Source organism: Gouania willdenowi, chromosome 15 (genome assembly GCF_900634775.1).
Source record: "Gouania willdenowi chromosome 15, fGouWil2.1, whole genome shotgun sequence".
Taxonomy (NCBI): domain Eukaryota; kingdom Metazoa; phylum Chordata; class Actinopteri; order Blenniiformes; family Gobiesocidae; genus Gouania; species Gouania willdenowi.
Window position 1 is genome coordinate 11,652,295 of NC_041058.1, and position 23,721 is coordinate 11,676,015.

At 36.1% G+C, this 23,721-nt stretch overlaps 1 protein-coding gene across 3 annotated transcripts in view; it reads right to left on the bottom strand.

The window, feature by feature from the left end:
- Window positions 1–770: 770 nt before the first annotated feature.
- The window catches only part of sorcs3b (sortilin related VPS10 domain containing receptor 3b), a 113,259-nt gene continuing 90,308 nt past the window's right edge, over window positions 771–23,721 (bottom strand). For 2 of the 3 annotated variants that reach the window (XM_028468419.1, XM_028468417.1), the window contains exons 14-27: window positions 23,037–23,144; window positions 22,724–22,841; window positions 22,491–22,624; window positions 21,187–21,300; window positions 20,323–20,494; window positions 18,586–18,772; window positions 17,576–17,709; window positions 17,069–17,192; window positions 16,656–16,768; window positions 16,256–16,390; window positions 14,721–14,829; window positions 12,777–12,882; window positions 11,334–11,494; window positions 771–1,629 (exon numbers count right to left, since the gene is read on the bottom strand). In XM_028468419.1, the coding sequence (XP_028324220.1) occupies window positions 1,565–1,629; window positions 11,334–11,494; window positions 12,777–12,882; window positions 14,721–14,829; window positions 16,256–16,390; window positions 16,656–16,768; window positions 17,069–17,192; window positions 17,576–17,709; window positions 18,586–18,772; window positions 20,323–20,494; window positions 21,187–21,300; window positions 22,491–22,624; window positions 22,724–22,841; window positions 23,037–23,144 (1,780 nt within the window). In that variant the 3' untranslated portion in view covers window positions 771–1,564. The remainder of the gene's footprint in view (window positions 1,630–11,333; window positions 11,495–12,776; window positions 12,883–14,720; window positions 14,830–16,255; window positions 16,391–16,655; window positions 16,769–17,068; window positions 17,193–17,575; window positions 17,710–18,585; window positions 18,773–20,322; window positions 20,495–21,186; window positions 21,301–22,490; window positions 22,625–22,723; window positions 22,842–23,036; window positions 23,145–23,721) is intronic. The other variant, XM_028468418.1, reaches the window with a different exon arrangement.

Genomic DNA, 23,721 nt, shown 5'->3' on the forward strand with positions numbered 1-23,721 from the left:
AACAAACTCTGGTTCCATCAATAGGTTGTTTTATCCTTTATTTTTGCTTGTGTGGCTGTTTAAATAGACTAAAGGAAAAGTGATCGCCAAATAAAAAGTTAAACCAATTTGATTTGATCAATTCATGGGATAAAGTCAAACATTTACGACAAGCACTGTTTGACTTATATACACCATTAGGTTTGCAACTTCAATTGTTCTACAAATTCCTGGAGGATCTATTTTTTTAACCATTACCATAAATTTCATAATAATGTGAAGGCAGCAAATAATAACTCATCAATATATCAATAGTGTCAAAGGACAATTTTTATAACAGCCTGTTTATTTTTATGTCTTGAAGTTTTCTTTCTTCATAACAACAAAAAAAGGAACAAAACACGTATCTGAATATTCATAAAATACTGACATTAATGATATCATGGCAGTAAAAAAGAGCTTATTAATCTTGATGCTATTAAAATGTTTGTGCTGTTATCACTTATTTTCTTTCACATCACTGCTATCAACTAGAGCAGTGGTTCTCAACCTTTTCAGCCCAAGACTCTGAAGGTGGTTGAACACTGACATGAACATTGAAGAACAGTCATGTGGAGACAGGGCCATCTATAAGGAGGGATAAAGGGGAGGGGTTTTTGGGACCCATCCATAAAGTCAGCAAAATGATGGTCCATTGTTCTATGAATCTGTGATAAACATATTTATTTATTAATCTGAATAATATCCACAGTTATTGGTTAAAAGTGACAAAAATGGTGGAAAATGTGGCAAATTGGGATAAGAACCACAAAAATTGGTTAAAAGTCGCAAATTAGAATGGCCAAAAATGGACAGAAAAAGTGGTAAAAAGGGTTCAAAGTGTCAATATTGGCTTAAAAGTGGCAGAAATGAGGGGAGAGGGGTTTGGGTTATGTAATTTAAAAGGTAGGAACAATTAGTTTAAACTGGCAAATCATGAATGTGGTTGAATTAAGTATGAAATATGGTGAAAATAGGTTAAAAGTGACAATAATGGGTCAACAAATGCAATATTAAGTGGGAAAAGTAGTGAAAAGGGGTTTATACGTGCTGAAAATGTCTTGAAAGTGGAAAGAAAGGGCAGAGAATTAATTGAAATTTGAGAAGTGGAAGAAATGGGAGTAATGTAGCAAAAATAAGGCAAAAAAGTGATGTAAATAGGTTAAAATATGGCTTATTTGGTGTAGTTGCAGAAAAATGGTAAAATAAGCAAAAATGGGCTCAAATTGTTCAGAAAATATTCTTAGTTTCTTGAAGGCATCTGGCGACCCCCTCCCAGTGTCTCATGACCACAAATGGGGTCCTGACCCCAAGGTTGAGAACCCCTGAACTAGAGGTCTGGGCCTCAGGCTCATCAGCATATTATTGATCCTTATCAAGTATTGTAAACTAAATCTCTACCCTATCAATGTGTATCAAAAACATGACTGTGAACCACAGCTGCTATTGGAGTAAGAAAAGAAAAAATGCTATCAAAGCAAACTACGGTGTTTCAGTACAATCAAAACACAACAGTGTGTACTTACTTAGTCACAGAGATCATGTCTTACACATTTGTACAGTTGGGAAATTCTCTCGTTACAATTCTCTCCATGCTTACTCCAATTCCTCCTGAGAACACACACAAACGGGAAATATATGCTGAAACGTATCTGATTATACAGCTAATCACATGACAATCTTATCTTTTTGCTTCATCTTCATGACCTTCCGGATAGATGCGAGATCTTTTTATCATTGTCATCGTCATCGTCAAAGAGCTGAAACGTGTGCATGGCGCTTTGATATTTTGCTTTTCTTGGAGATCAAAAAGCATAGCAGGGCTTTTTCTGTGAATTACAGTCGTCACCTCCGCATTTTAGTTGAACTCTGCTCGTTGAACGGTGGAAAGTAATGATGGAAGAATGATAAGATCAGATTGCTGTGACAAGAGGGGTCGCTGGAATTCACTGTTTTTACTTACACAGACAGTCATTTGTATGTTAATTTATTGTTCACCCGTTTAATACGCACGCTAATACTTCGGCAGTAAATCCATCATCCAACTGATCTGGCTGTCAGTTTGGATTTGAAAAGAAATAAAATAATCATATTAATGCCATTTAAATAGCTCATATTATCAATCAAATTAGGCTAATCAGTGGCAAAAGTGGTATTTTTTATTCAGATAAAGAGACCTCTTTGGAAAAATAAAACAACTTTCGGACATGGGTTTGTTTAGTTTATATTTCATCAGACCAGTGCATGTGCACCATTACAAACTCATAATGACAACTATTATATTCACAGGATAAATACTGTACATGAACAAAACATTTGTATAATGCCTAAAATATTATTATCAACAAAGAAGTAAAACATTACTACATTTAAATAAGAAAATGTAGTTAAGGACTGTAAAGCCACAAATAAATAACAAAAGGCAAACTTGTGCAAACTGTATTTCTGGAATACAAGTAAAAATGATTAAATAATAAGATATATCAAAAAAAGACAAAATGTAACTGTAGACAATAAACGAGTGCACCACTACCAGTGTTGTAATTTTGTCATATTTAATGCAGATTCAAAAGTAGCGGCTTATAAAGCTGAAAGCACAGCCAGAGGCACAGAATCTCCATCCAATGAAAAAGTTACATATTTTAGCCGGATCGATTAATCAGCCTGGCTATCAACCAATGCCGATTAATCGGTAAATAATTAAAATAAGTCTCATTGATTGGTTGGGTTCTAATTCATTAATCACTTTTATCACCACTAAAGTATTCCCACAGTGCTTTACATTAGCTGCATTTCCATTACCCATGGAAATGAGCGAAATCTAAATAGCGCAATAAAAACTGGTAATGGAATCACCTGAATTTCGATAAAACACTCAAATATCGCTCAAAAGTTTTTACACTTCCATGAAGAGGAATTTCAGGCGTTTTGATATTTGGAATGTGTTGCAAAAGCGCAATGAAAACACTTTTTCCGTAAATACACGTGACGTACCTGGTCACATGACGTGACACACCTGATCACATGACGTGACGTACCTGGTCACATGACCACTTCTCTTAGAGAAAACACATGTGTAAACAGAAGAGAAGACCCGGACATTTCTTAGCATTATAATTAAAAATTACTACTGCCACATTAGATGTGAAACAACAAAGGAATGCTATGTGTTATAAAGAAGTTTGGAGCGTCCGTCTTCCTGCAGCGAAGTCTTGCAGGATGAGATTTAACGGGCGTCAATGTAAACACGTTCAAAGCGCAATAATACTTTGTCGACATTTAGAAATATCGCTTTTATGTTGCAGAAATCTGTGATGGAAGCCCAGCTTCTGTCAGCCATATTCACATTTTCACAATCCCACTCACACACCAAAGGGGGCAGAGGTGCAAAGCAAGGCTCTATAGTCCACCATTGGGATCCACTTAGGGCTCAGCGTCCTGCTCCTCAGGGACACATGGACATATGGACATTTATAGCCTTTAAATCCAACTCCCAACCTCTCCATCAGGGGACGAGCCCTCTACCACAAGCTACGGCCACTTAAACATGCATCTCTCCTTTAGTTTCTGATGATGAACTGTGTAACAACGATCAATTTTTTCAATCAAAAAATCGTGGGCTGAAAAGGTTGAGAACCACTGCTCTAGTTAATGCAGTGAAGTGAAGAAACAACCAATTTGTTCCGTTTACTTTATGTTAAGTTAAGTTTAAGCAACTTAATTTATTTAGTTTATTAGATTATTCTGGTCACACAATAGTTTGTTTCAGCCAGAGGTGAAAGTAATGGATTAGAAGTACTCAAGATACTGTAAGTGAGTTGCTTTTATGGGTACTTGTAATTTTTTTCAGTACATTTCTAAATCAGTAATTTCACTTGTACTTAAGTACGTTTTAAAAGAAGAAAAGTGATTCATTCAATTTCTACACCCAACCGTTACTGAGTAAATTATTATTTTTTGTTTTAAAATGATCAACGGACATTGTGAAACTACAAAAAATGAAATGGCCAGACAACAATTAAATGCTTCACATCATTGCCGACCAATCAGATTAAACGTAAATAAGTTAATAAATTTAGCTATACTTAGAGCCTGAGAATTTTTTTTATTATTTTGAATTGAATCCATTGATGTTATTTTTATTTAATTTTTTAAATGTACATTTTTGTCAAACCTTTTATTTTATAAAGATGCCTTTGTGGAAAATAATAACTTCCAATTGTGTTTTTAAGTTTATACATGAGATGTTTACTGTATGCAAGGGAGGCAAGATTTATTACCAATAATAAACGTGTATCACGAAAGTAACTAGTAACTTTTGCTTTGAGTATTATTTAATTGAGCTAGTTTTTAATTGTACTTCAGTATTTTATGTATGACTTACTTGTACTTGAGTACAATTTCAATCAACTAACACTACTTCTACTTGAGTAGAATATATCAGTACTCTTTACTTCGGTTTCAGCCTAATTTGAAACTGAAAAATCTTGTGAATACTATCATACAGTATTATCAACCAATCGAGCAAACTCCAAAAATGACATTGTTTGGTGTTGTTTTATTTTGAAGGAAGCCACACGTGAATAATTTGAGTCCAACTCACTTTTAAGCTCTGCTTTTTGTCTTGCGACTCTTTTTATAGCTCCCACTACTACTTCCTGCTGTATTCATCAACCCAGTTTAACTGAGTCTGCCACAATTCATTTTGGTGTAAGGTCATGTGCTGTACAGGTTTCAGTTTTGCTGAAACTTTTAGATGTATGTTGAGCCCAAAGCAAAGCAACGGGAGCATGAAGAATGAATGAAAACATGCACATTGAGGACAGGACAGCTAAAGAAGAACCGGAGACAACTGTAAGGCAACATGAAGCCGCGGGGATAATTTAAAGGGTAAACACAATTAATGCCAATGCCATTTAAAAAAAAAAAACAATTATAGTCACTCAAAGAAATGTACCTGAAAAACCATGCTACTGTAATTGTGAACATCTTTGAAGTGTTTTCTATGGCCGGTAAAGCTTATATTTATTAAATAATATGTTTTTACACAAAGGTTTCATTAACAAACCTAAATTACCTAAAAGTTCACCTTCTCATTACTATGTTACTGTGAGTGATGGTAATACAAATGAGAGAATTAACGTCTTTTTTCTCTTGATCATCAGTTTAGAACCAGATCTCCTAGTTCTATAGATCAGTGGTTCTCAAACTTTTTTTGCTCAAGTATAACCTTTCTCTAACATGTGAATGTAAGTACCTCCTTTGTCCAACTAGAACATTTCGCTCAGAATTCTGTAGAAAAAGCCACTATATAGAGCACAATGATGGAATGAATGAGTGATAACACTCATTTTAAAGAATCTCATTTTGTAAACAAGTGGAATGAAACAGTATTTAGTGCCAGAATAGATTTATTTCTATAGTTTTTATGAATTCCGGTCATCTAGATCACCTGGTGTGGGACCACGATTGACTCTTTTATTTTCAGTTCATGTTCTAATCAAAATCATTTCTATCATCATTTTGTGTTTTTTGGTGTAATTTTGTGTATTTTGTTGTTGTTTGTCTGTTCTTTATATTATGCAGTATATTTGTCTCTTATTTTGTGTGTTTTTGTTGTTGTTTTGGTGTGTTGTTGGTATCTATTTGTATGGTTTCCGCACGGACAACCCCTGATGATATTGGTACGGTTACCGAAGTACAAGTACGTAGCGTTTTAGGGTTAGGTTATAACCCAATATCGCAACAATTTGTAGGTTTAGGGTTAGGTTTAGTCTTAGTCACACAACCTAAACTGACCAATGACTGACCCGTCACGTGATCTAAACTGGCCAAATAGGGGCGCTGCGTACGGATAGAAAGTCGGTATATTGATATGGCAACCGTACGGATAGCCACTGCCTTATTTAAATCCTTCTCTCTCAGTGTGTGTGTTTTTGGTGCCGTTTCTTATGTCGTTTTGTATGATTCTCTGTTTTTTTGTGTGTATTTTGTAGTGATCTTGTGTGTTTTTCCTCTCATTTTGTGTCTTTGTTGTTGTTTTTGTGTGTTCTTGTTAATGTAAGAATTTTTCTCTCTTAGCGCATGTGTTTTTGGTGTCATTTTGAATATATTTTGTTGGTGTTTGTCTGTTCTTTTTTTTATTCACTATATTTTTCTCTTAATTTGTGCATATTTGTTGTCATTTTTTGAGTTGCTGGTAATATTTAGTATTATTATCATTTTTAGTCACTCACCATTAACATAATGTAAATGGAAACCTTCACCAAAGCTACATATGCGATATGTCATCCCAGTTTGTCAAATGTTTAAATCGTTATTTAGAGCGCTGTAAAGCGTGACTAAGATTTTACTCAATGTGCTCCGAGCAGCTGAGCCACAACTAGGCCATTCTTCCTCTTTTATTTTCGAGCTCGTAAGGCCATTTGGACTAAAATGAGGACGAATAAAGTCACTGAACCCACACATTAATTAAATTAGAACTAGTAAATGTTTCTTCCCTCCAGTGAGGACAAGCTTCCCACAGGCTGAAGGATGAAATGCCAGAGAGAGTGGAGCACTTTGCACGCTGGGATTCCAATTCTTTGGAATGTAAAACTTTATGTCTCATACTTTACGATAACAAAGGAACTACTTTCACGTTTTTGTGTCATACGTAAACTGACAATTATATTCAAGTAAATCATTTTGGCACCTGATATTATATATCAACACTATGAGCTATTTAAAAATAAATAAATAAAAACAAAAAATAATAACTTATGATTGTCAGAGTATGCTTTGGACATTGGATTATGATTGAAATTTAAGGTATATTTCTTTAATAAAAGTAAAAAAAGATACCCAATTCATTTCAGCAACTTCCAGATGCACAATGTGAAAAAAATTAAAATAAAAAATTGTTTGTTTCTGTCTTCTAACATTTCATTTTCATTTTTTTTTAAACCAAAAACTGAAATCAACCGGATTTTTTTTTTTTTTTAAGTTTTGTTTATCCCTTCTTAACCTTTATAAAGACAAAATACTTTAATAATTCCAGCAAGTTCATTTTCTAAAACTGAAAAATTAAGTTTGAAATTTACGTCAACATATTATTCATTAAAATGCTTCAAATTTCAAACTGAATTTTTTAATTACCAAAACATACACTAACTGGTGGCTTATTAGTTTCATTATCATGCATACGTATAAGTATAAGTCAATTGTTCATAAAGCACTGTTTGCAGATAAAATCACTGTGGTGAAAATACAAGTGCAACATCATAATAGAATAATAAAACATGGGATCATATACATCATAAAAGCAGCTTAAAAACAAATGTAAAATCCAGTTAACTAAAAGCTTTTCTGAAAAGCAAAGTCTTTCAGTTTCTTAAAAGTGTCCACACGGTTGACACCCTGAGACTAAACCCATCTGTTGTACATTACTGAGCTCTTTTAACAATAGACAAATCCTTCTTCTTATTAACATAATGTGCATGGGGACAGTGAACTTTCAAGCGATCTGTGTATAACACTTATCAGCCCACTATCACATTATGGAGATGTCAGAGCCTGAAGCGTCTATCTTATCTATCAGTGGATGTATGAAGATGATCAGACAGTGATATTAGTCAGAAATATGCAAATAGATAATGTACAGTCTAACTTCTAATGTCAGCATGAGTATACGAGGAGAATATAACTTTTCATTTAACAAAAAAAAAAGAAAAATCACATTACATAAAGGATTCAAGTGCTTCTTTTACCAACTGTGAACATTTCTGACTCATAGTCTAACATCCACTAGTTCAAATCATTGAAAAGTCTTATGTTCAAGATAAAAATGAAGAAAAAAAACATATGTTGCAACCACCATGCTGCAGACTCCCTGTGGCTGTTATAAATGTAATAGAAATATTAGTATCCATGACAAATTAAGGATCATTGAAATGTACACGCAGCAGATGGGTGTGAGTAAAACCTTTAATGGCGTGCTGTAAATTTGTTTGATCTAGCAAGCCTTGAGCTTTGAGGTCCTGCACTATTTCTTTCTTTTTTTTTTTTTTTTTTTTTGGGGTAAATAACCACTTTGAAAAGCGACCAAAAGTGAGTTAATTTGCTTTGGATGAGCAACGACTTGGAACGGGAGAAAAAGCTGAGAAATGAGGAACGACCCCAAAGTGCTGAGTGGTCAGAAAAAAAAGAAGAAAAATGGCTGCAGTCCACCTGTTTGTGTCAGAAACACTGCAACACTTCTTTTATCAAACAGTCAATGCTGGCCACTGGGACTGAACAATTCTCATCAGAAATACATCACACTGGATGTCATTGTCTGATATAGGAATGCAGCAGCTCTTCTGATACCAAATATGTAAAAAAAAAAAACTATAAAAAATGTCGCTCTGCACCGTGTTTATGGACTGCACTTTATTGTGTTGCTTAGTGGGCTCTGATAAAACTCTAAAACTACGTCGTTATAATTTCCGTGTAGCCCGAACACGGTTAATATGCTCAGTACTCGGAGGCTTTGCGGTGTGATTTTTAGGGCAATGAAATGTTAATCATTGTCAGTCATCCTTAAATCCTGTAATAATGAATCAGAAGGAGATTTCTGTGTGCAAGTGTTTCTCAGCGTTGAACTTTGTAACATTGCTGTCATACTTGTGTTTTTGACCCATTTTTAAACTCATATATTATTTATAAAAGTCTGCAAAGGGGGGGATAGCTGTTCTCTGAGCTTAAATGCTTTAATGTTGTTGTTAGTGCATTGCTGTACCAATGCACTTATAATACTTTTAATATATCAGGAATTTTGTACTTTTTCTTATTGTGAGGGTTACAATCCAATATTGCATTTAACTGAATAATGAATCAATTTTCAATATTTTTTTGCAAATCCTATTTGAAACACTATTCAAATTGTGGCCAATCATTATAAAGTGAAGAATAAAAACTGTAAACAATCATTAGCATGCATTGACAGAACCAGAATAAATAGTAGTATTGTTTCCTCTAAACCAGGGTTGTCAAAATCATTCTAGTTAAGGACCACATATGACCCAGTTTGACCTCAAGTGGGCCGGACCACCAAAATCTATGTTTTTGTCAAGGAAAAAAAGCACAAATTCAAAAAAAATCCAGAATGTTAAGCAATTGGTCAAAATTCATTGACTTTGTAACACATTTTCTCAAAATTTACAATGTCATTTGCCAGGATTCTGTGAGATAATTTGCAAGGATTTTCCAGCTTTTGAAAAATAATTGCAATTTAATATCACTGTAAATAATGTAGTATTGCAACCCCCATCATAATTTATCTACAACTTCTATAGTGATTTACAAAACATTTTTCTGTAATTTCTACTTTAACAAAATCTTCCTGTGGGCCGGACTAGACGATCTGGCGAGCCGAACGTGGGCCGCCGGCCTTGAGTTTGACATAAGTGCTCTAAACCAAGAGTGTTCAAAGTCAATCCTGTATGGATGAGGTATTGTATTATTTTAGGAGTATCTATGTCCTCCAACACACCTAATGGTAACTAGTGGCTTATTGATGGCTTTTTGAAATGCTTCATGAGTGTCTGTACTGGTCAACTTTTAGTTCACTTCGTGCTGTTTTAATGTCCATCATCTTCAAACCTGGATGGTTTATTTCTCCCACTTTCACAATTATAACCCAAAATGGTGTGTGAGGAATCTAAATGGTATCCAAAGCCCTATTCGCATGGGAGTAGTTTTACCTAGGGACCACATGCAATTTGTTATAATTGCAAAGAATGTCAGTGACGTTAATCCCATGCGAATCGACCATGTCAGTAATTTATGAAGTAAAAATTCCCCTGTAAATGACTTACTATATTTTGCTGAACTCCGAGGTCCTGTGATAATACTAATCCAATGCGAATAGGAATCTCTGTGATTTGGACAGAAATGGGTGGGATCTAATGAGTGATTACACCTTGTTTTGTTTCCGGTGTCACGGTCTGAGTTTACCTCGTACTGAGATCGATTATGAGCATATATGCGTGCATGCAACCCTAAGCCTAACCTAATCCAATAAACTAATAAAACATGTGTCCGTTCAATTTGAAAACAAAAATAAACAAAACTGAATTATTATTATTTTTTAGCAAAAATGTATTTTCCGGTAGTGCGCATATATGCTCATAATCGATTTCAGTACTAGGTAAACACAGACCATGACACCAGGAAAAAAAAATAAATGCATGTTTATTTTTATTATGTTTATTTTCTTTTGGCAAAGAATGGAGGCTGCATTGGAGTGTTTAGAAAACCTTTTGGGTCCCGGGCCAGCAAAACCTTATCGGCCCGTGACGTACGGCAACAAAAAGATAAGGCTGAAGAGAAGGAGCAATATCAGAAGCAAATTGTATATCACGTCCTGCTTTGCACTGTGCGGTAAGAATCTTTTCTTTTTTCTGTTTGTAGCCTTCTATTTATTACAGCTAGCCTGCGCTAGCAGTAACACAGCACCGAGTTGTGGTCAAAAGCTTGCAAAGTTGTTTTAACATCATCTCACACACTGTTTCACGTTTTCAGATGTCCGTAAATTTCAGTCCGTAAACTTGTGCTCCCTAGATAAAACTAATCCTGTACAAATGGGGTTTTGGCTGATTCAGAGCTAATGATTAGCGCTACATTATGTGGCATTTATCGGTCATCTGTAAATTGAAATCAATACATCTTCTAATATTTTTTAACTCTAAGGTGTGTGAGAGGTTTATAGAGATGAGAACCAATCTGATAGCAACAGATATAGAGCAGGCATTTAAATGGTAATGGTAAATGGACTTGATTTTATATAGCGCTTTATCACCACACTGAAGCAGTCTCAAAGCACTTTACATATCAGCTCATTCACCCAATCACTCTCACATTCATACACCAGTGGGATAGGACTGCCATGCAAGGCACTAGTCGACCACTGGGAGCAACTTAGGGTTCAGTGTCTTGCCCAAGGACACTTCGACACATAGTCAGGTACTGGGATCGAACCCCCAACCTCTCGATCAGAAGACGACCCACTACCACCTGAGCCACGGTCGCCCCTATTTAGGGGGACATCTATATTTGTTGGCTGCAGAAAACAATCCTGTGTGCCGTTTCACCTCACAAAGATTTCCAATCACACTGTGAGACCAGCACCAACAGACTGTGATTGAACACTGGCCTTATGATTCTCATGCAGCGCTGTTTTAACATTCAATCACTTTTTCATACCGAAGAAAATGAAATCTGTGCTTTTTTATTCCTTAATGTAAGTATATCCTGGACACTAATTTAGGTGACGGTGTATGGAAAAACCTTTGTACCTCGGCTCCTGGCCTCCATCTCTTTTTCCATTAGTTCTTTTGGTGAGGGAAACTCGCTGAGTTTGACCTTGGACATTGTGTCGTTCTGACCGACTGTACTTATCATTTCTGATTCCTTCTCTTGGCTGTCCTCAGTCTGGACATGGATCCAAGGGATTTTCCTACACGGGGGCAAAAGAAAAACATAATTGAAGATAATTAGGTTTCAATTTTACAAGCAAATGTATTATAATATGTTTTATCAGGCCACTGTCAAGTAGGCTGCACTCAGAAAGCACTCATGAGGACACGTCAAAGCCATAAGCAGGTGTGAGGTGTATTGACCTATAGTTTTTCACCTAAATTTGAGCGTTGGCCTTTTTCATGCTTGAACACATTTTCACAATTAATCCTAACCACCACAGAAGCACAGTTGTTGGAGTGTCATATTGACCAGGGAGCCTTGAAAGATCCTTGGACTCAGACTAGTCCTTTCTGCAACCACAGCTGTATGTCATAAAAGTGTCTGACTCCAGCTCCAGTTCTCTGACATATAGGAGTTTACCACCTTTAGACCACAATAAACATTTGTTGCTTTCTCTCTTTGTGTCCAAGCTAAGGCTAATTTAGTTAACATATGGTGTCTGAAAACCCTGTGAAAGGTATATGCGCTTCTCTCCTGTTTTTCCTCAGATTATGATTTGAACCCCGTTGCTCTCACAGGGCCTCTGTCTCTGGTTGTCCTGTTTTTTTATTCTACTTGTTTTAATAAACTTTGTATTACTTTGCAAGTCAGTTTCAACGAAGTCCTTTTTTCCACACTACACTTTTTTACCATCTACATCATCACCTGGGGGAGTCACGACAGGTGCCTCTGAGGAAGACTGACAGTTGGCAGTCAAAAACATGTCAGGAGATCAAAGTAAATTTCCTGAAAAAAGTTGTCAGAATAAATGAAACCTTAACATATTATTTCAAAAAAGAAGGAATGAACTGGGACTTCTTTTGGTCAGTCTGCTCTCTCTGTCAAAGGAGCAAAACTGTGGCACTCTCTACCCACGCATCTAAAATGAGACACTAGTGACAATGCTGTTAACAATGAACTCAAAACAACTGTTCACATTAATAGTTCTATCTGATTTCTTGCTTGCCCGTGTTGCCTCTGCACTATAACTAATGACTGTATTTAAATTTTAATATTGCTTTTTTTTTTGCATTGTTTTGTGCAGTGCATATTTCCATTACCTTACTTTCTTATTAGCTCTGTTACTTTTAACTTTTTTTAAAAGCCTACTGTGGACAGGTGTTGTACAATAGCACATGTGCCAACACACTCAAAACAATACATATGGGTAACCAATGTAATTGTGATGTGCATATCAAATCAAGGAAATATTTATTTATTTTTTTAAACTTGCTTGAATTAAATGTATTTATAGTACGATCTCATCAGGGTGTACAAACCTTTTGAATTTGTAGATGAAAAATGCCGCCAAACCCACAATCACTACACTGAGTAGCATCAGCATGGCTGAGCCACTGTGGATAGCGTTTGAATCAACCAGTGGAGCTGAAACACAAACACAATAAGACAAATGAAACAAATCTTCTCTGGATGCTTTAATCAGAACAAGATCAGCGATCTTTACCTCACACACTGTATCGCTACAGAGATTCACTCTCTACATGGAACTCCCCTCGGAGCAGTAAAGGAACCTTTAGGAGGTCAGCTGAGTTCCCTCGGGGGGTTCATCATTCAGGTAGCAACTTATGCATAGTCATGGCTTTTTAAACGCTGAGATGCAATATTCAAAGTATTTCTCCCTCATCCTCCATCTGTCGCTCCTTCAAAGAGGAGCCCATGAAGTCTGTGACCTTTCCGGATCATTTTAAAGGCAACTCAGACCTTTGTACGCAGACACAAATGAAGACTGATCCATTGGTGGATGAAAAGGGTAAAGCCACACAAGGTTGATCGACACGTTTTTGCGATATGCTAATAATCCTGTGGCCCTGCCAATTTCCTCACTGCATACCAAGTGTCTTTATTGTCAATCACATCATTGATCGACTCATTTCGAAGTAAGCCACTGTTTCACAGCTCCAGGTACAAAAGAGACCGGGTTCATAGTGAAGATATCCAAATCTTATGATGTACAGAATCCACGGTTGGGGTCAATTATAATTGTGATCACATAATTGATAATTAATTATAATTGTAACTGTAATTAAAAAAATCTGTCATAATTGTAATCAGATTGTAATTGAGTTTAGATAATTAACTTTGTAATTGTAATTGCCATGAAAATTTGCGAAAAATTGTCAATATATAACGCATATTTGTATTTGTATTATTATTTATTCCATTCATTAAAAAAGAAAAAAAAATAATTTAATAACATAAAAGTTTACAACTTCTGAATGAAAGGGAGCAGAAAGAAGAATAATCTTAAATATTACAGTTCTATGTACAGTTCTACACATTTAAAAATAATAAATCAAGGGGTATATTGACACAAAAAATGCTCAGACGCCCACAACAAAAATATTAAAAACTATATTTTCATTGATTAGGAAGCCTAATAAGGTAGCCAATAGATAGGAAAGAAATTAGATATTTGTTTTTAGTGTATTTTACAGCTGATTTAGGACCTGATACTAACAGAAAGCTAACACAAGATTAATTGTAATTAATTGTATACACAGTATATCATTTAAAAAAAAAAATGTATTCATTTGATAGGGACAAGTGTGAACAATCCCTAGAAGGGCTTTTCAAATGCACATACAAAATACAGAATACAGAAAATACATTTACAGTGACATTAATACAAAGGAAGTGCATTATACAAAAGAAGTGCATTTGAGTGCAATCTAAAAATGATTACACACTTGGTCTATTTTTAAAACATGCTTTAGTTCATTTTTAAAAGCCCCCAGATCTAAGTCCTGTTTCAGCTCAGGAGACAATGAGTTCCAGAGTTTAGCGCCCTTGTAATTGAACTTTAGTAATTGAGAACGTAATTGTAATTCACTTTGAGGATAGAAAATAATTGTATTTTAATTGGGGAAAAAATGCAGGTCACTGTAATTGAATTGCAATTGAACCGTACCGTAATTGAAAACATAAATGTAACCCAAACCTGACAGAATCATACAAATCTTTCTCTCTTCTTTTTTTTTTTTACTGTGTTTAAAATGAATGTCAAACAATTTGAATAAAAACCACTTTATCTTTTGCACATAAGTAAGAATAAGAATAAGAAATGCATTTTTGATCAGAGAACAAAACTAAACAATTACATGATTTATGTGAACATCTTGTTCACTGTAACTCCCCAAAAAAAAAAAGAACATTTAAATGTCGCAACTGCATCGGTAAAAGTAAAAAGGAATTATTAAACTTACCAAGGGTTTGTTGAGTCATGTAGACAATAATGCGGATATTATTTTTCAGTTCAAACTGGATTAGGCCTTGGTTGAGGGCAGTGACAAAAATATCTGATATCTGTTGTATCTAATTAAAAAGTGAAAGACAAAAGAAGTTAGAGAAACATTAAAGATTTATAATGGCATCATTATTTCATGAACCAGTAAGTTTTATTCTGCAAACAAGTTTAGAGTTTGGGCTGAGCAACTTTTTTCTTTTGTACAAAAGTTGTAGGAGTGGAGTGATTATCACTTCTTCTTTTTTTTTCTCCGTCTTCCTGGAGTTTGAGCCAGGAGTCAAAGTTAAGATTAAGAGTTAAGAACATTGCATACTTTACAAAGTTTTTCCAATCCAAATAATTTAAATGTACTAACGCTGTTTAACCAATGACCTGTTGGCTTGTCTCATTTGTAACGCTTTGCTCTCACTTCTGTTGTTTGAAGGTTTTTCATATAGTACATGAAAGCATGAACACATAAAGGAAGTTTTTTTTTTTCATTTGCCAGAACCAATGATCATTTTTTTAGGCTGGGAAGCATTGGCCAAATTGCTTTGGGATAAACAGACACACCAGGGAACTGCATCAACTGAAGAGAATGGATGGCGCTTTCCTTTGTGTGCGCTCGTGATTCAGCAGATGCACCTGCATCATGCATCATGGATGGGAATCAAAATATTAGATGTGCTCAGATGTGTTACATGATGCGGTGATAGTTTGTAATCAGTGGCCAAAAAGGGACAAGTGAGTTGCCATTAATATTTAAAACTGCCTCGTGATGGAATATATCAGGACTTTTTTAACCAACATTTAGGCAGAAATGGCAATATGAAACAAGTATTACCCTCACTCATAGGTTTTGGGACAGTATCACACATTTATATGCTATTTTTTCCCCACAATGCACAGCAGAGACCGAAATGTCAAAATTTGCAACAAAATCTTGTAATACAAAATGTAGCAGAAAGGCACACCTCCTGAAATGGAAATGTCTACATGGCACTATAGGGACTGAATCTTCACCGACAATATTTGGGAAAATATTACGCATTTACATGATATTATTCCTTATATGTCTAGCAAGTTTAGCAAATGAAGGGACACGCAGAATCTTGCACTGCGCAACCTTACAAAATTGTCTAGAAAAATAACATTGATAACAATAGTTAACACAAGTAACCCTATTGAGCATGTTTAGCATGATTAATAGTCATTAGTAATAACTAATTAGGTGAAACTGATGAAACGGAAGCAAAATGCAATTGGGTAAACTGAAACACAAATGACACAGAAATAGTTATGGTATGAAATGGAAAATCTGAGGCTCTAATATAATATACATAAAAAAAATATATATTTGATCAGCAAATAAAATAGTAGTAATAATAATGCACCATAATGAATCACTCATACCCTACTAGTAGCTACTATATATAGTAAGCTGCTAAAACCATAACCAATAAGAAATTAAATACTACAGTAACAGCTCTAAATGTCAGTAGGGAACATGCGTACCGTCTGAAGAGCATCCCCATTATTTTTCTTGTGCTCACTGGATGTCTGCTCATTAGGGAGAATGAAGAGCTCTGCTGTAGTTGGCAGCCCTGAGTAAAGAGATACTAGTAGCTGTTCTTCTGGGACCCCAGACACCTGCGGCCAATGAGACAGCGCCACAAGCAGATAGAACAAATTTTAGAGTTCACATTTTTTTTTACCATTAATTGGAACTCAAGCTTATTTGAAAGACATATGACAAAAAACATCAATATGGTTTGGTTTAGTCTGCAGTCATTGCATGTAAAGAGAAAAATACGCTTGAATCAAGACTGCTGTGTCTTTTCTGAATACAACAATGGTTTCCATGACGTTCAGACTAGACTAGTTCCCAGGAAAGATCCCCCAGGACATGGTGTACCTGTGATAGAGCTGTCCGCACCACACGGCCTATGTCCTCCCTCCACTCAGGGATGTCAGGATTGTGTTCATCAAGTGCAGGTGAAAAAGACAACAGCAGCGACCTGAAGAACTCTGTTAAAGAGTGAGAGTGAGGCCTGTTATAGAAGATGAACACTACTGCTTCTGCTTTGGTCCTTTAATTAAACCGACACGCAGTTTTGTCTTTACTCATTTGCCAGCATATGACTTGAAGTTAATTGCTCATCAAGATTGTGTTTGGATACTGTGACATTTTTATTCATTAGACAAGTCCGCGTTGACATGAGCATCTTTCAGCTGCTGACCGAGAGGCAACGAGATATCATCTTGCATATTCATGCTGCCGTGTACACTTCCAATTAAAGTGCTTTGAAGACATGCTTCGACACTCACCTTTAACATTTATAACTTTTGAATCCTGCATCACGGTGCTCCCAGAAGCCACCTGAACCGTGACCTTGTTTTTCCCCTCTTTCTGGAACGTGTGTGTGATGCTTCCTTCTAAGGTAATGATAGGCTGAAACACGGCAAGAAAAACACTCAGAATTGCAAAGGGAAAACCAGCGTGTTTTGACTTGAAGTTCCTGTTGTATACCAATATTAATGCAGGCCTAAATGTGCTGCATAATGAAGATAAGGTTGCTGCAATAAACACCGTTGACACACTCGATAAATAAATATGACAGGCTGAGCTTCAAGAAAGTCACAGGGTAAACACTCATATTTACTAATTGCATGGTTTGTGTCGATCCTTGGCAGGTTTACTTTCATAATGTAGACAACAACACGACTAAATCAAGAAAGAGAGTAAAATAATTGAAAAAATTGAGAAATGCAGGTCAAAAAAAGGGTACGTGTGGAAATATAGTGGGTGGTTAAAGAGAATGAGAAACAACTCACCTCGGAGCTGTTGTCAAACCACCAGAAGAAGGTCAACGTTCTGGTGTGACTTGGCCAAACCACTATAGTCAGATTAGCCTCCTTCCCCCTGACGGCTACAACAGGAGTAGAAAGATATATACGTTCCACTGGACCTGGGGGGGCAACACATATCCATACAGGCTTCAAAAATAGAATACTGGACCTACAGAGTGTGTGTTTTTGCATTTTTCAAGGCTAAATTGGCCACAATTACATGATGTTTTTTAATTATTTCAATTGAAATTATTCTGCAATTCAAACTGAGTTTTACATGGAAAACAGGTTTATTCTAAATTTATTCAATTCCGCTTTAGGTCTAAGGGTTGGGAAGGGTTCTGATTGGACAGGGGGCGAACATGATAATAAGAACTGTTTTCACTTTTATTTTGATTGTACTTTTGAAGCAGCAGCTCAACAATAACATACGGTTTCACTTTAGTCCGCGGAGCAGGAGAAAAGAGATAGAAGACCGTAGTTTGGTCAATCAAAGCCAACAGTTGGTTGGCTGCTCTACCTCCACTATACAGGACGTTGAGTGAAAAATGAAATTTATAATGATCCGCGCATCATTAATGAAGCTCTGTGGGTCTGTTGCTTTATGCCCCAATAAAGCCTGTTCCATTTGCCAATGTCCATGTGTGCAATAAGTCCGGAATTAACTTAAAGCGGAATTAGTGTGTTTACAAGAAAGAGGAATTATTTAATTTGGAAATAAAAATGAAATAAACCAGCAACTCAATTTAGATTTAAGTTTAATTACATTTGCATTCGGAATTAAGTGTTTACAAGGTCAGTTTAAAGAGGATTTCAATTTTATTCTGCATTTAAGGGGAATTAATGCTCCCATGTAAACGTGACCACTGTTAAAAAAAGTATCACATGGCTGGCATGTAATTCAGAAGTGCAGGAACGTGAGCTTCCATGAAAGAGAATATGTTCATACTATATGCGCCGTCAGGAAATGGTAATGACGTTTCTTATCCACGTACTGGTGATGTGTAAAAACAGAATGCTGCTGTCAGATCCCTGGTTGTTTTCAGCCACGGCTGTCACTTGGTAAATCCCAGTCGTTCTGTAGATGTGCCTGATGCCATCATCAGTCCGACTCAGGTTGGAGTACGTGATCTTGATGCCGTCCCCAAAGTCGAGCTGGATGCTCGTCCTCAGCGAGTCTCCCTGTGGACACAAAGTATGACATAGTAGCTGTCACTACGGCTTAGGTCAGGAGGCTTCAGTTAGTCCACGACCAAGACAAGGGAGCTCAGACTGGAAAGGGAGATGTCCTATAAGCTTTGTCACAAGCATTTTGTGGGTGAATGTGGATGAAAAGAGACAAACATTAGAGAGAAGAAAGGTTATAGAAGCTACAGGGGGAATGATGTTCTGACAGACTGAAAACAAAAGGGATTTAAGTTTTTAATCGGCTGCCTTTCACAAAGTTTTCAACTGAAGTTTTTTTTTTTTTTTATCCTTTTCAGGAATCAATCCAAACAAGAATTGTCAATTACTTTCAGTCACACTGTATTATATCTACTCTGAAGGTTAGGTTAAGGGTATGGGTGTCACTCATTTTAGTTTAGGGGCCAAATATGGACCAGTTGAGATTTGGTGGGCCATAGATTTTAGGTGGGAAAAGAGCAAATTCATCAATATTGTGCCCTGGTTTGCATTTTCATGTATAAATGATATATAAATGACAAAGTATGTGAGTATATCAGTCTCTACGGGATCTTCACTTATATTTCCGTGATTTGGGATAATTTCATGGCATAATTTGAGGAAAAGTTCTAAAGGGCCGAAATTTGGCCCCCTGGCCTTGAGTTTGTCACATGTGGGTTAGGGTGACCTTATATTGACTACCAAAAACGGCCGGCCTTGTCATACTCAATGTAGATTCAAGAAAACGTAGAATACTTTGTCAACGGCAACAAACACTACAGTAAATAAATAAGCTGTTATTGTCCATAGGGTTTAAATACCAAAACTTTTTAACTTTTAATCTTTCTCTAGTCTTTCTCTTTTCCTCGTGTATGATGATTTACTTGAAGTTTTATACGTAAGGCTGACATTACGCTGTCATTAGCATTAATAAGGTGTCATGAAGCCTGTCATTAAGTGTCGTTTGCTAAATAATGACACCTTTCACTAAATTATGACATCTTTGGAGCTATGTTGGCATTTTTTGGGTTAGGTGGAGGGATCTAGTGGGGTTAAGGTTAGGATTAAGGTTAGGATTGGGGTAATGAAGCGTTAGGGTTTGTGTAACAAACGACACTTACTGACAGCCTTCATAACACCTTTTTCATGCTAACGACAGGTGTCATGTCATATTAATGACATCGTGATGTCAGCTTTCATGTATAAAACTACAAGTAAAGTGTTACCACAATTTCTTCAAAACAAACCAGCATCATTAATGATTCTGTCACGTGGGAGTAAAATTGGACCGTATTGGCTGTAAAGAGCAACTCCTTAGCTTTCGGAAACTGGTGGATTTTCTCCTATAGAGCAAATATTAGCAAAGCCACTGTCTTTAAAATTAACGAGTTCCCCAAGATGCATTCAAGGTCCCTGGGAATTTCATTAATTTGTAAAATATCCTCGGAGGACATGTCCGGGTAGGCTCACTTGTGTTTTTCTATGTGCTGGTGACTTGGTTGTTTACGTGTCTTCCTGTATTCTTTAATTAGATGATTTATAAAACAATACATACAAAACCCACTCACATCATCTAGGTAGACCATGAATGTAACATTGCTTCCCAGTGCAGCGCTCAGCTCTCCTTGACTGGTGGTCAGCCTGAGGCCTTGAGGTGCTCTGGGACGACAAGCCTCTCTCTTTGGGGAGTACATGTTCTTTCCTCCATCTTTGCAGTTGTTGGACAAAACTTTTCGATACCTTAAATAAAAGAAAAGGTTAAAAACAAACTCTCTAAAGCTCTAAATCAATTAACATACTGTTTTGCAATGTTTTTCACTTAACAAATTAAAAAAAACCAAACAAACTTCTGAAGTTTTCTAATATTTAACACTAGCTTTGTCACACTGTCGCAGGGATCAAATAAATATGCCTTGAGGCCTTTAAATCCGCAGCCGTGCGGCCACGTTTGGCCCGAAACACACAACAAACACTGTTGCCAACAGCTCTAATATGTTTGTGCAGAAATAATTAGGTATATTGTCAACACAAAAATAGATTTGTTTGCAGATCTAATTAAAAAAAGCCCTTTTTCATGCTTGAAAACATACAGTTTTTGTCTTTTGTACACAAGATGAAGTATTTTTTACTGGCCTAACATTAAACGTGTTCCAAAAGGTGTCATTTTTTTTTTTCATCCGCATCTACGCAGCGTCCATCAACAGCACACAGCATTAGCATACAGACAGTAGCGTCAAGTGTTCCTAATCTTGTCATGTTTAACTATTAAAGCCTGAAAAGTGCTGCGCTTTAACTGTTAGAGACACGTATCAGCTCTCAGACGCGGCTTTCTGAGCCAAGAGGCAGCAAACTGCCATTTTCCTCTTTGTGACAACATGAAGGGAACAAAATTATACTGTTTAGAGGTGGACTGAACATCGGGGGCCACTTACCCGGTGCTGTTGAGGAAGCTTTGGCCGATGCTGCAGCTTTTAGCAACGCTATTTGGATGAAACCAAAAAGCACGGGAACACTTTCCATTCGTCTGGCGTTCCCATCCATAATCACTGCCAAGAATAAAAAGCGCACACACAGAGACACACACACACAACAAAAGACACCACTTCATGAAATGATAAACACGGCTACTCAGAGTAATCTAGCTTTGACAGGCTTTTGTAGAGCAGGAAAACACTTTGCAGTTGTAGCTTTAGAGAATATTTTAAGAACCATAAGCAGGGACAAGCAAGATCAAACAGAATTTCAAGCAGATGGATAAATGATATTCAAAATTCATTTAAGAATTTATTATTAATTGAATTCTAATAAGTCACTTGACATTATGCAGATTACAGTATCGCACGATGAAAGGCTTGTATGTTTCCAACTATAATTAGATGTGATGAATGCAGTCACATTGGTTATACTGTAAATTTCTCATGTGTGATTATGATTGAGATCTATCGTTTTAATATGCAAGATGCAAAATTGATTCTTTGTCAACAGATAGCTCCATCTACCCACAACAGATATGGATATTTAAAGAGGGTGTTCTATTCATAAACATGGGGTAAATTCAATTTTGAGATGCAAAGTAAGACAACTATTTTACTATTTTTCAGCTACAATTACATTTAAATTATCCATGTTCTATTAAAATATAGATGCTATTACAGTTTACCAGCATTTTTTCCAATTACAATTAAATTGCAATTATTTTTCACCCTCAGAAAATTACTGAGCCTGAAATAAATAATCGAATAAAAGTTACCCTTCCTCCTGTTGTGTTAGCATCTCTTAAGATAACGGGTCATAAATCAGCTGTGAAATAAACTAAAAACAAATATCTATCATCTCATTTCTTTTCTATCTATTGGTTACATTGTTAGGCTTCCTAATCAATAAAAAAAAAATAAGATTTTAATATTTTTGGTGTTGGTGTCTGAGCCTTTTCTGTCAGTATACCCCTCGATGTCATTTTTTAAAAAATGGTAAAATGTGGGAAAGCTTGATATGAAACACATTTTAATTATTGTTAACTACATATGTGTAGAACTGTACACACACATGGTTCCCCAGTTCTGCATTCAATTATCATTTTTTTTAATTATTCATAATGGCAATTACAATTCCCTAAACTAAATTACAATTTAATTAGGATTACGACAGATTTTTAACATAATAATTATGACATAATTGTAATTAATGATCAATTTACGCAATTACAATTATAATTGACTCCAACCCAGTTTCTTACCATTCAAAATCATAGGCTGTGCAGGGACAAGGTTCTGATGAATAGATCCTGGAATAGTCCTGGGTGAGCATACAACGGTTTCCTGGCCTTCGTTTCATATAGATCTGCTTCTCACCCATCACACACAGTTCTCCCTGTTGGAAGATTTAAAAAAAAAAAAAAATGGCACAAAAATTCTGAAAAACGCAACCAAAAAACCCAAACAAAGCCGAAATGCTTAATATTTCCATCACCTTGTTGTGCAGATACCATGTTTGATAATCTCCATCCATGCATCTCCTGGTAAAAAGGCCTTTGTAGTCAATTTTGATTAGCTGCCACTCCGACCGATGACTGAAGTGTCCAAAAAACCTTTTTAATTTGAAAAAGGAACTTACTCAGGGATTAAATCATGCAACACTTCCACATCTGATGTGTGTTATTAATGTTGACAGAGTGGGATATCATTTTCAATGATGAAACGTTTGAGTCATCTTGAAATATTCTTGCAAATTTGCAGAGAAACATGAAATTTTCTCATGCTTTTCCTGAACAGTAACTGCTTACGTGATGATGTGATTGTCAGATTCCGGCTCCATTAAAACGCCGTCCACATACAGTGGTGCCAAAGAAAAACTGTGGCGGTCCCATTTTTTTCCTTCGTCAAGACTGATCCTACAGGAAAGGACAAAGATCATTACATGGCTTTTAAGTTATTCTTGTGGTGGGTGAAAAAACATTTGATTTTAAGTGTTTAAAGCAGATGTGTCAAACTCAAATCCGACAATTATGGCAGTGGTTAACAAAGCTTTCACAGTCCAGTACCCCTTCACACCTTTAACCTGAAGCCATGTACCCCCAGCTATTCCTGCACACTTAATAAACATAATGTCATATACAATGTAGAACTGCAGTGAAATTTGTCCCTGAATTATACTAGGAATAATACATAATAATAACATTTCCTAAAGAAAATGCAAGTGAGGATGTCGGTTCTGTCCGCGTCGTCCTGCCTTAGCGTAGCATTAGCTAGCATTCATCTAGCATTAACATTAGCCTAGCAATAGCATTAGCCTAACATTAACATTGACCTAGCATTAACTTTAACCTAGCATTAGCATTAGCCTAGCAATAGCTTTAACCTAGCATAAATATTAACCGAGTATTAACCTAGCAATAACCTAGTATTAGCTTAGAAATTATTGACCTAGCATTAACTTTAACCTAGCATTAACATTAGCCTAGCAATAGC